Below are 12,453 nucleotides of genomic sequence, written 5' to 3'. Positions count from 1 at the left end.
GGAAGTTTGTGCGAGTTTATTTCTTAGAACAAATGTTACTTGAAAGACCGTGTAGTCAGTAAAGTCATCTGCAGCAGTGCATATATCCTTAACGGGGTTTTCGGTATGCACAGAGAGTCAGGCAGGGATTTGTAATAAGTACGGTTTAGATGAGTTACGTATAAAGTGATGAATGTAAGCCCTGTACTCAGGAATGAACTCGACCGGAATTATTCGTTAGGACTATTATTAATTTACTAAGTCGAGGAACCTTGCAACGTTATATAAGGACTAACAAGTGTAGTAATATTATTCATGTAACGTGACATTGATAGACGTCAGGACAACTTTGTGGTATTGTTATCTTTATTAGTTTCTCTGTCATTTCCCAGGCTGATTTATTCATTTTATTATATTATTATAGATCTCCTTATTTCTTGAGAAATGGAGTACAGCCGAAGTAATCACAACCACGACCTGTTTCTCTCCACATCAACCAGAGTATAACAGAACGGAATGAAATTTTCAGTCTCCTAAGCAGTGGAAAACCGGTGGACGGCGTCATGAGGGTAAACGCACACCGCACTCACCTGCGAGCACGCACGGCGTGAGGCAGAGGAGCGCCAGCAGCAGTGTCCACCACCGCCGCCGGCATTTCCTGGTCATGCTGGGGGACCCTGAAGCGAGGGAAAAGAAAAGGAAATGGGCTCATTGTTTGCCGCGTTATGCGAGCTTGCGTGTAGTGTACGTAATTTGCGTACCTATGTAAGAGTGGCAAAGGTGTTATGACATAACACTTCAGGCTCTCTCTCTCTCTCTCTCTCTCTTTGCGTCACGTTCGAAGTCCTACAAACATCCACGTCAAAACACCCTAAGCAATACACAATAACACCTGGCTCTTCAACCCAATTTTCGTTTCAGCATCAAACAAGTATAGATGCGTCATGTAGTCACGTTATACATTGGATGGTTCCGCATACGAGCGTGGCCAGCATTTATGTTTACTTATTTTGTTTTACGAGCGACGCGTTCATACCTCACCTTATCGCTGCATGACGGTAGCATATTTTGCTCCGACTCATGACACCACGCTAATGTCGGTGATTGGTGAACGCCACCTCGGGTTATGTGGAGACTGACCGTTAGATCAAATTAAACGTTAAGCATTTCCAAATCGTGTTGTTAAAGGGGCCCTGCAACACTTCTTCGACATGGTCAGAAAACGCTGCTGATCGGTAGTCGAGGCTCCTGAGAACACGCGAGCCAAACATTATTGCGTAGCGCGTGGCCCGGAATTTACAATTAATTCTCTAAGTCAGCTAGAAACCGTTCCCCCTTCTCTCGACAAAAAAAGATGATGCCATATACCCAAATATACCCAATTTCACTGCCATTGGCTAATTTCGGCATCGTGAGCTGAATAGTTACCGCGGCCGCCGCAGGAGGCCGCCACGCTGGAAGTGATCCATCAGACTCGAAGTAAGCCACGCGTTCAAAGAAAAAAAAAAGAAAAAGTGCGCAAGGTCATCATAACGTAACTTCGTTCTCCCGTGCCATCCCTCCCTGCTTAGCTTCCAGCGCGCTCGTCGGAACGAGAGAAGAGAGAAAGCAGTTACAGCGTGCGACAAATCTCTGTAACTCCGCTCGCACTTGACGGATTCTAAATTTTTTTGCGGTGGTCGATTCGTGAGGCGATAAACTCCTTTATTAAATCCATTCGATGGTTACTTGGAAAAGTGTTGAGGGACCCCATTAAGCGTCATTTTTTGTTCGCGAGAGGAGTTGTTGCATAGTTTGCAAAAGTGTGTTTCAGTACGCCACTAAAACGAGACGGTGTGCGGGGGCGTGGGCCGAGGGCGTTTGCTGGTGGTTGGAACAAAGAGCGTGTCGGCGAAACGGAGAAGGCCCACCATGCCAGCTTTATACGACAACCCGGAAAGTCGCGGCCCGCGGACCACGCGTCTGTGCGCAAAGAGGAGGAAAGAACACGCCAGGAAATAAAAGAATCGGTGACCTTGTTGACAACGTTCCGGTTCTTGTTTGTTTGTTTGTTTTTCGTTTTTTTTCTCGTCCTGGTCACTTGCGACTGGTTACTCGAGAAGGGTTGAAGCGTGTTCTCCATGTTGTGCCCGCACCAGGCAGAGATTCCGCTTAAGTCATTTCGCAATGGCGCTCGGAGAAAAGCATCTGCACCATGAGCGTCGAGACGGCCTCAAAAAAAGATATACGATTAGAAATATTGCTGGCTTGCGATGGCATGGCTATAAGTGCTATCATCGACACCAACCGAGGATAATACTACGCCAAATGAGGATTAAACACGTTTATGGATGCCGACATTAACTCTCCAGCGCCCGGATACTGCTTCACTAACGTACGATTGAATCCTACTATACACGACATGCTTTGACAGGAGGCGTGGTGTTTCGACAGTGAATCGCAATATATTTTGCGTATTTGTGTACCTTTGCTTGCCATTACTGTTCCGGTGCTCTGGTAAATCAGTACTGTGGAAACCTGCACTACGCAAGAAGTTTCATGAACGGGGAAGTTGCACTCGAAGCTTATAGTGATAGCTCCAGTGCAACCATGTTTAGATTCGTGTTACTATCAGGCGCATGTATTAATGAGCACTAACAGACAATAATGCCAAGGAAAGTATAGGGGATGCTATTAGTAGTAAATGTAAGGTAAATGTGAAGAAAGAAAAGTGGACAAAAAGATAGCTTGCCGCGGGCAGGGACCGAACCTGCGACCTTCGAGTAACGCGTCCGATGCTCTACCAACTGTGCTACCGCGGCGGCCATCCCCCCGTCCACTTTATCGGGTATATATGTACATTTAAACGTAAGTGACACTCCACACTCGCCGCAGAAAAAAGTGTTCCACAGTCGTCGTCATGGCTACTGGCGGCGCTGTCTGACACTCCCACGTTTAAATGTACATATATATCCGATAAAGCGGAGGGGGGATGGCCGCCGCGGTAGCTCAGTTGGTAGAGCATGGGACGCGTTATTCGAAGGTCGCAGGTTCGGTCCCTGCCCGCGGCAAGCTATCTTTTCGTCCACTTTTCTTTCTTCACGTTTACCTTACATTTACTATTAATAACATCCCCTATACTTTCCTTGGCATTATTGTCTGTTAGTGCTCATTAATATTGTGTTTAACAAAGAACAACGAGCCCTCAAGATTTCCACTATCAGGCGCATGGTAATCTTACCTTTCACTAAACTTTATAAAACAGCCGTTGAATTTTAATTATACCGAAGCCAGCTTATTCGACCGAAAATTTCACAATGACTGCATGGGTAGCATTCGTCGTAAAATTTTCCCGCATAACGTAGCACACGCTTAGCTCCCTTCATAGCATATATTTAAACGATAAGCACGCCTAATGTATCATAAAACTGCTGATTCAAATTACATTCACCTTGAAAAAAATTCTCAACGCGGAATAGCTCAGGCAACGATAGACTCTGCATTTACCCGGGTAAAGGTACCGCAAGTTTCTCAGCAGGTACAAGTGCCGTATGATTTCCGAATAAAGGCAGAATATACATGTACTTCGCCGACGTCACAGTTTGGAATAGTTGGATGGCGATCCGCTATTCCGATGAACCGCCGAACTCAGATTGAACGCCGGTTGAGGTACGCCAAAGGTATCACTGCATGTCGGGCGTGCATCTTCGACTCGATGAATGATTACCTGTGCACATAGGCGTGCACAGGGTTCCCCATCAGGGAGGGCAAAGGTTCATCGCAGCGCCCCCCCACCCTACTAAGTCAATGTATGGGGCAGATTTTGCGCCCCCCCCCCTCTTAGGTGACTAGAAGGCTCAATGTACGGGGCAGATTTTGCGCCCCCCCCCCCTCTTAGGTGATTAGGAGAGGCGGCCGCCCCCATGCCCCCCCCCCCTGTGCGCACGCCTATGCCTGTGCAGTTTTATGGCGATCCAACCACATGCACTGACATGCACACCACAAGCCGCGTCGTCCCATACTTGGGTCTACGCGGCTTGTCATTTGCGCGTCGTCCCAAGTTTATGACGACGCACATAAAGCATGTGAATTTTGACCGACCGACCTCCCCAACGTATGCGTGTTTTCGGTGCGTCCTTCGTAACAGGTTTACTCTTATCAAAAGTCCCTGCAAACTTCGTTCGCTTTTTTTTTAACCGCCGAGCTGTTTAAGCTGAGCATTGGTCCGTGACGGGTGAACAGACATGATCATCATCATGAACCAGCACGCACTCTCGTCGTCCTCTTCATCCTCTTCGTTCTCTTATTCCTCTTCTCTTTCGCTCCCAGGACACGTTCAACGATTTCTCCAGCGTGGGATGCAATAACTCTGATGGGGGAGAGAACGAGCACAGAGAGAGAGAGAAAGAAAGAGCAACAGAAAAATTCTTGGCGAGGCGGTATTCGAAACCACGTACCCACGATCCGAAGGCGAGCACTCGGATATCCAGGCACGCTAGCAAAGCATAGCATAGCCTTGTATAGTATAGCGCAGCAAAGGGGTGGGAAAGGAAAGTGAGCTTGAGGAGGAGATATGTGAGGGGAAGAGGAGGGAAAGGAGGAGGGGCGAAAGTAAAGCATAGCATAGAAAGAATAACAAAGAGAGAAGCAGAGAGAAAGAAAGGTAGAAAGAGAATGAAAGAGAGAGAAAGAAATAGAGAAAGAAAATGATTGAAAGAAAGAGCATCAAGCGAGAAATAGAGAGAGAGAGAAATAAACAGAGAAAAAAAAGAGACAGAAAAAACAGAGAGAAAAAGAAAGAAAGAGAGGAAGAATGAAAGAGAGAACTAAAGAGAAACAAAGAAGTTCTCCCAGCGCCACACTTCCTTCATGCTTGGCACCACTAGTGCGAAGCTGCTTGAATTTATTATTTTTTTAGGCGACGTAAAAATTGCGGGAATAGGCGATCAAGGTGCACTTCATTTTGATACAGCGCGGTAGAGCAATTCATTTTCATACAGCACTTTCGACACATTTTCAAGGAGACCGTCCAAGCTTTTCGATGATACAGAGTACCTTCTGCAGGCTCTACTTTCCGGGGCTTTCTTTTTTCTTTTTCTTTCACAAAAATTTGGCTTTTGTGATAAATCACCTTGGATTCCGACCCTTCCTTGTTTATTTTTTTTTATTTGGCTACAAGCCTGTTATACTTTTTTGGTGGCACGGGCTACCCCAGCTTTATTTTTGATTGCTTTCATGCAGTGGGGGAACAATTTATCAGTGGTCCATAAGCTCCAACCGTTTGGTTGGGCTGCAGCACCAAGCATGACTGTTCCGTGTGTCACGTCTAAACCGAGAAGGTGGCATGCGAGGTAGCGGACGGAGGCAGCAATGGCGCTTTTAGAAAATGCGCGGAGACGTGTGCACACGCCAATTCTGGGCCTGTATTCAATGGAAATGTCTTATGCTAAAAATGTTCGTAAGAGACTACTACAGCCACGCACGATGCGGGACATATCATCTGCGAAGCCTGCTGACCAGTGGGCAAGCGCACTTACGAAAGAGAAGTTTTATGAATTCGGCCCGCGCCCTTTGATTGATGAGAGCTTGCTGACAGCACAATTCACTCGCTCATAGATTTTAAAAGTGCTTCAGCCATACCCCTACAAGTACGGAAGTTCTTAATGTTGGAAAGCTATAGCCGTTTCGCCGACACTCTTTTCACGCATACGTGCCAACAGTTGAGATTCTAGCGTCTTGCAGGCTTTCATTTGTTCGAGAGTAACAAGGGCCGGTGTTTTGTAGGCATACGTTATGCTAGATTATGTGCTATATATAGTCCTATCAACCACAGCTCACGAACAGACGCTCCCGTGGATAACGTGGGCGGATTGTCGCTTTCGCCCCTGGCCAAGCTCGATAAGGCCTTATTATAGCGCAGGAACAGTAATAGCTACAGAATACCGGCAACGCTTAGCTTATAAAGCTATAGGGTTGTCGCTGCGAGGGAGCTGGCATCGGTATCGTCACGCTCCCAGTATCAGCGCGCACGGATCAATCTGTCTGCAGGGCAGCGTTTTTGTTTTGTTTTTCCGTAGCATAGAGATGTCGACCCAATCAGTTGCCAACACAGTAGAGTACGCCACTTACTCGGCGCGAAAGAGTGGCAAGCTTCACTTCCACTTACACTTCACCGCTGCCGCCGTGGTCACCGCCGTCGTGGTCCATTAACATGGCCGCCGTACAACGAGCCGGCAGGCGTGACGTCACATCCAAGCTATAGTGTATACATGCCGCTTTGTCTTAGTGAGTCGAAGGTTGTGTAACCGCGGTAGGATTATTATTTGACAGTTGATGTGTTGCTAGAGATTAGATAGATAGATAGATAGATAGATAGATAGATAGATAGATAGATAGATCGATAGATAGATAGAATAGATAGATAGATAGATAGATAGATAGATAGATAGATAGATAGATAGATAGATAGATAGATAGATAGATAGATAGATAGATAGATAGATAGATAGATAGATAGATAGATAGATAGATAGATAGATAGATAGATAGATAGATAGATAGATAGATAGATAGATAGATAGATAGATAGATAGATAGATAGGAACGAAAACATTTTTGACACTAACTATTCATGTGCTCTAAGCTCGAGAAATTTCTTTACCGTAATTTCTCATTTCGCGTCACATTGACCTACAAGAAGGAGGAGCGAGCCTAGACGTTCCTAACGACATGCTAATGGGCGCGATGGTGAGCCCGGAACAATTTAGATCGCAGCCGGCGGCTATCAAATTGCTCTGCAGAACGCGCGCGGGCCACGAATCCCATCTTCCAAGTTGAGGGGTCGCATGCATCGCGACGCGGTCTCGGCATTTTCCTGCCGAAGCCGACGGCCCGACAGCGAGTATCGCGCACTGCTGTGTCACCCTGGCGACGACCATACAGTAGTGTACAAAAATTGCTAGAGCCACCTCTGGCATTATAGTATAGCGTCTACATGCGATAGCTGCCAGCATGACGCGGAAAGTCATGAAGCCTGGACTGGAAAATGATGGGCGTGCATACAGTACATGGATTTTACCAAACTTCGTTCTTCTATGGCTTCAAATAGATTTGTGCGAGATTGCAAATTTAACATATTCAGCAACACATTGCATTGGAATTGCAACGATTTGTAGGAATCGTGCATTTTTACAAAGATTTACTGCCTTTTGACCCGTGCTTAGGGGACTATAATTTCGTACTAAAGAAAGAGAAAAAATTGAGGCAGCCTCGCTCTAGTGCTGCCGAGCCTGAAGGAACAGCGGAGCTGGACGGCTTTCCTTGTTTTTCTTTATTTTTCTCTTCCTTTCGTCCTCTCTTTCGTTCTATTTCTCTTTGTTTTTGTCTATCACTTTTTTGTCTGTTTCTTTCTATCTCTTTCTTTTTCTCTCTCTCTATTCCTTTCTTTCTCTTTCTGTGCTTTCTTTCTTTCTCTCTATCTCTCTGCCTATTTCTTTCTTCCTCTTTCTTTCTCTCTCTCTCTTTGTTCCTGTCTGTTTCTTTCTGTTTCCCTCCTTTCACTTCCGTTTACCTCTTCTCTGCTTCTCTTTTGTTTTCTTCAGAAGGCACACGCATTGAAGAAACGCCTACAATGCCCATCCATCGTGTGTCAACCTCATTGGCTGTGCTGGCCACAGGCCTTATTATCCACCAAATTTTATTGGGTGATACAGAAAAAGTGTATAACTTCAGAACGACTGCGCAACGAAAAAACACGGATGACTGTACGTATTTGCGTGGGTGTGTCTTCTTTGTCGTCCGTGTTTTTTCATTGAGCAGTCCTTCTGAAGTTATGAATTACCAACTCGCCCAAAATACTGCTCTCAGAAAAATCTACTATAACTATCCTCATTTCTTGAACGTACAGACGGGTCCACTGTTAAAGGGAACACTTGCGCGCATGGCATGTTTGGATCTTGCTCTTTCGCAAAAGCATAGTGGCTGAGATTTCCATAAGATCACTGGTGGTTGACAGTTCTGAGTTCTTTTGACAGACTAGTGCAGTGTATGAACAACGTTTCCCTATCCACTAGCTGCTAGAGGGCCAGCAATATTAAAGGTGCTCATTCGAGTGTTCCCTTTAACAGTGGACCGTACTGTACGTCGCCAAGAGCCAACTGTCTTTATAGCCAATACTAAGATGAAAAAGAGGGCGAAGAGAGAGAGCGCCGGCCGAGCTGTTGCGTTGCACGCGCTAGGCGCAGCTGCGCCAGGTGCTGGGCTACGCGAGATGCATGCCATATAAGGTAGAGGCAGTTCATGATAATGATAGTTTCCTGCTCACGCGAACCGGCGGAACGAAGAGCCTAAGCAGCTTCGCTGTTAAAAACGTCATAAATGTAATGCCACGAGAACTTCTCCAGCAACGAGTACGAAGGTTCAACAAAGCCATAGTAACCCTCGACATCCCTGAACGATCTTTGTGCAAACAGATGAGGTTAAAACAACTGAACATTACACACACTACCAACAACTCTTCAGGTGCAGCTGCAGTTTCGGCTGCAGCAATGGCAATGAAATTTAAATTGTCCCATGTAACGACGTCTACGGCAGCAGGACTTGCTGCTGAGCCGCTTTACAATATAACGTTCAAGAGCGTTCATGCAAATGGGTCATATTCTGCGATTCAACACAAGCACTTCAGAGTTTGCAGCTTGCCATGCGTAAGAGGACTCATGAACAATTGGTGCATGAAATAAGAAACTGTCACCATCAAGATCGAGCAAGAGGACATGATATTATATCAGTGGCTACCAGGACATACCGGTATTACTGGGATCAATTAGCCGACGATGCAGCCTGTTCAGCCAATGAAGAAACCAGAGTGGTTCCGATAACTCTATCAAGGACTAATGCGGTAGGACAACTTTATTTACTAGCTCGAAATCTTACACGCACGTTTTGGTCGTCTACCAACTACCAAGGGTGTCAGCTATATAAACTTGATCCTTCGCTCAAGCTACAGCTAACATCGCGAATTTCCCGCTCCGATTCGACGCTGTTATGCCGCCTTTGGTTGGGCGTTGCATTCACAAAGGAGTACTCGTTTCGCATCGGTATGGCAGACTCCTCGGCATGCGACTCCGGCGGAACCGAAGAGACAACCGAACACGACCTGTGCAGCTGCGATCGCTATGACGCCCAGCGATGCCCGCTCCGGAAGCTTTTGGACCAACTGGACTCCAAACCATTTTCTGGAGACAAGATTCTAGGACCTTGGACATGTGCTTCGAGAGCGCAGAAGGCAACTAAAGCGCTACTGAAGTACCTGAAAGCAACAAATCTGAGCGACCGCCTGTAGACTGGATGTGCTCCCCCAAGTGTGCTCGAGATTGTGTCCATCCCTCTTCCCTTCTCTTGCTCTGTCTTTTCGCCCCTTTATCCCTTTCCCCCAGTGCAGGGTAGCAAACCGGACGTGCATCTGGTTAACCTCCCTGTCTTTCCTTGCTTCCCTCTCTCTCTCTCCCTGGACGATCGAAACGCCGAGAGTTCCCTCTCAGTAGTTTGAGCAGGTAACTCTGTGAGCGACGGAGCGCGCACTGCCGCGAGCATGTGTGCCCGCGCATTGCGTTCCGGAGACACGTTGGGCTTGCCGTGGCGGTCGAGAAAACAACAAAAACAGAACGACAATCAAACGAGCGAGAGTGCTGCATTACATCATTACATTGTCCCAGGCGTCGGCGGCGGCAAGCGGCGGTCAGAATAGGGCGAAGTGGGCCGCCACCGCCATTGTAGTAAACTGCGCTCGGAGAAAAGCGAGGCAGTGCACGCGACGGCGGCATTCCACGTTTCAGAAACAGACGACGCCTTCGAGGTATCTGCCGTGCATTCCTGCCCGTGCGATTCATAGGAACTTAGTTTCGAAGTTCCCGAACGGGAGCTTCATTTTCGCTGCTATAAAAATAATAATAATAGGTACACGCTCGATTCGCGACTCCATCTCGGGGGCGCACGAGAAGTTTAGAAAGTGCGCAGCTGGAGTTCAGCGTGGACAGTACAGCGCGCGACACCACGAAAACTGATGCCGATATGCAGCACTAATGCATCTCTGCCTAGTGTGCACGTAAATTTGAGTTAGACTTCCCCTCGTATACGATGGGAGCAGCCCGCGCGTAAGCTGCCTATAGGCAGCTTATGCGCGGGTTGCTTTATTATAACAACGGCAGAAAGCCGTAAATATGTGCACACAATCTCTGCGAAATTAATGGCGTAGTGTCCTGTATAGTTAACGGATAACCGTTCTTACCCTACTTACAGCGCGAAATTTAAAAGTTCATACCTTGGCCCTTATTTTCTCTTCCGTTAACAAACCCATGACTGTGAAAGAAGCGACATAAAAGTTTCCATAGAATCATATATCAATCTAAAGCGATTCATTGTTTTACTCTAGTGTCCCTTCGACAAGCAGCCCTGGTGAGCCCGAACACTTAGTGTGAGCTGCTGGGGCACCGTTACGAAGTTGTAGAGTGCATGCGTAACAACCCTCAGAGAATATTTGTAGATCTTTCCTGACATTTCTTCTGAAGCAGAGAAACTCATGGAGATGCAGTTAGTGTTGAAGACAGGATTTCTAATAACCTGTGGCCCATATTAGCGCGAAATCATCGCGTTTAATAGTCACGTTGTAATTCCACCACAATACACGGTGTCATCGTGGCGTTTTCTTGCCTTTTCTTTTTTAGGAGTGGAGCTCCTTATAGCTTCACCTGGTCGGTCGTCGCTCCATCCGGCGTGTTCCCGCCGTCGCGTCTCCCGTATCAATCAATATATGGCGCTGTCCCATAGAGATGCATGCAAACTGCAGTTGGGTGTCGATATACTAGATGGCGCTATCCCATAGAGATTAAAAAAAATTAAATAAAAAAGAAAAAAGAAAAAAAAGAGAAAAGAAAAATACAAGAAAATAATAAAAGAAGAAACAAAGGAAAACTAATCAAAGCGGCGTATCGCTTTGATTACTGCTGTCCGAAACAACTGTACATTTCACGGGGTAACTATGATTGCTTCAGGAGCTTCGCCCAAGCTCTTCATCATTCACCCGTGGATATGCTGTAATTTTTTTTTCTTTCCTTTTTTATTACTACACATACTGTGTCTTGGCTGCTTGTGCACTAAATGACGAAAAAGCGGGGCACTGATCAAATCACGTCGGGTTGATATCCTTCCAGAAATAAGAACGTCCCCCACCCCCTCCTCAGCTCAACATTTAACTAGCCGTATGCTCGTAAGAGAAATAAACCTGTGATCGTCGAAAGCCGTGTGAGAAAGCCATGTACTGCTGTTACGCCAGTTTTGATCGATCCTCGCTCTTTTCAAGCCCACCATTTACGTACGTCTTTTCTTGAGCAGGCGTTAATTTTTTGTTTTGGGAGTTTTCAGCACGTGTTCTGCATATAACCAAAAAGGATAAAAGAGCCCAGAGCTTAGTGGTGGACACTAACCCGCTACCATTACGAAAGCTTGAAGTCATGTACGTACTGCTCATGCGACGCAAGCTTTGTGTACTATACGAGCTCAAATGAGCCTCATATGTAAATCAAAAGAAAGAAAGAAAGAAAGAAAGAAAGAAAGAAAGAAAGAAAGAAAGAAAGAAAGAAAGAAAGAAAGAAAGAAAGAAAGAAAGAAAGAAAGAAAGAAAGAAAGAAAGAAAGAAAGAAAGAAAGAAAGGCGCCAACAGACTTAATCTCCGCCGCTCAATCTTCTTCCCTGGACTCGCGGTAATGGGCGTTGTGCCACTGCATGCTTCCTGGAGAAGCTGCTGTGAAAGTTTCATCGGACATTAAATTTTTGTACAGCTTTTGACGTACCGCTGTTGCCGCTGTTTATATCCCCTGTTGACATTCACGGCCAAGTATTATTACTGGAAGGTAGGACAACGCAGCACAGGCACGTAGGCAAGGGGGGGGCCCCGGGGGGCCCGCCCCCCCCCCCGAAATTCGTCCGGCCATCTATTTTCCCGGGCAACTTTTGTTTTATATTTGCCATGGAAATACTTTCTTTCGAACAATTAGGCCTTGGGCCCCCCCCCCCCCCGAAAAAAAATCCTGGCTACGTGCCTGATGCAGCATGTCATTTACATAGCTCGCACGAGCAAGACATTGTTTGTTTGCTGCTTGTTCTCGCCGAGGAGCATCGATCCCCTCGACCAATGCACGTTTCCTCCTTGTATGTGGCTGTGCTGAACAACTTCCGGGTACATTTCTGCGCAACTTTATGTTTTTATTTGCTTCTAGGATACTATTTAAAGGGGCCCTGCAACACTTTTTGAGCAGGGTCAAAAAGCGCTGCCAATCGGCTATAGTCGAGGCTCCCGAGAACACGCGAGCCAAATATTATAGCGAAGCGAGCGGCCTCGAATTTACAATAAATTCTCAAAGTCAGCTGAAAATCGCTCCCTCTTCTCTCGACAAATGATGTATTAGTCCGCAATATATGACGCGATTGTCGGCAGTTCCA

General features: G+C 46.4%; 1 protein-coding gene across 1 annotated transcript in view; it reads right to left on the bottom strand.

Annotated features, from left to right (window-relative positions):
* Window positions 1-12,453, bottom strand: part of LOC119394029 (cadherin-99C) — a 212,786-nt gene that overhangs the window by 66,094 nt on the left and 134,239 nt on the right. The window contains exon 3 of the mRNA XM_037661246.2: window positions 570-656. Coding sequence (XP_037517174.1) covers window positions 570-645 — 76 coding nt within the window. The 5' untranslated portion in view covers window positions 646-656. The remainder of the gene's footprint in view (window positions 1-569; window positions 657-12,453) is intronic.

This window comes from Rhipicephalus sanguineus, chromosome 1 (genome assembly GCF_013339695.2).
Source record: "Rhipicephalus sanguineus isolate Rsan-2018 chromosome 1, BIME_Rsan_1.4, whole genome shotgun sequence".
Lineage (NCBI taxonomy): Eukaryota > Metazoa > Arthropoda > Arachnida > Ixodida > Ixodidae > Rhipicephalus > Rhipicephalus sanguineus.
This window is presented reverse-complemented; position numbering and strand designations above follow the sequence as displayed.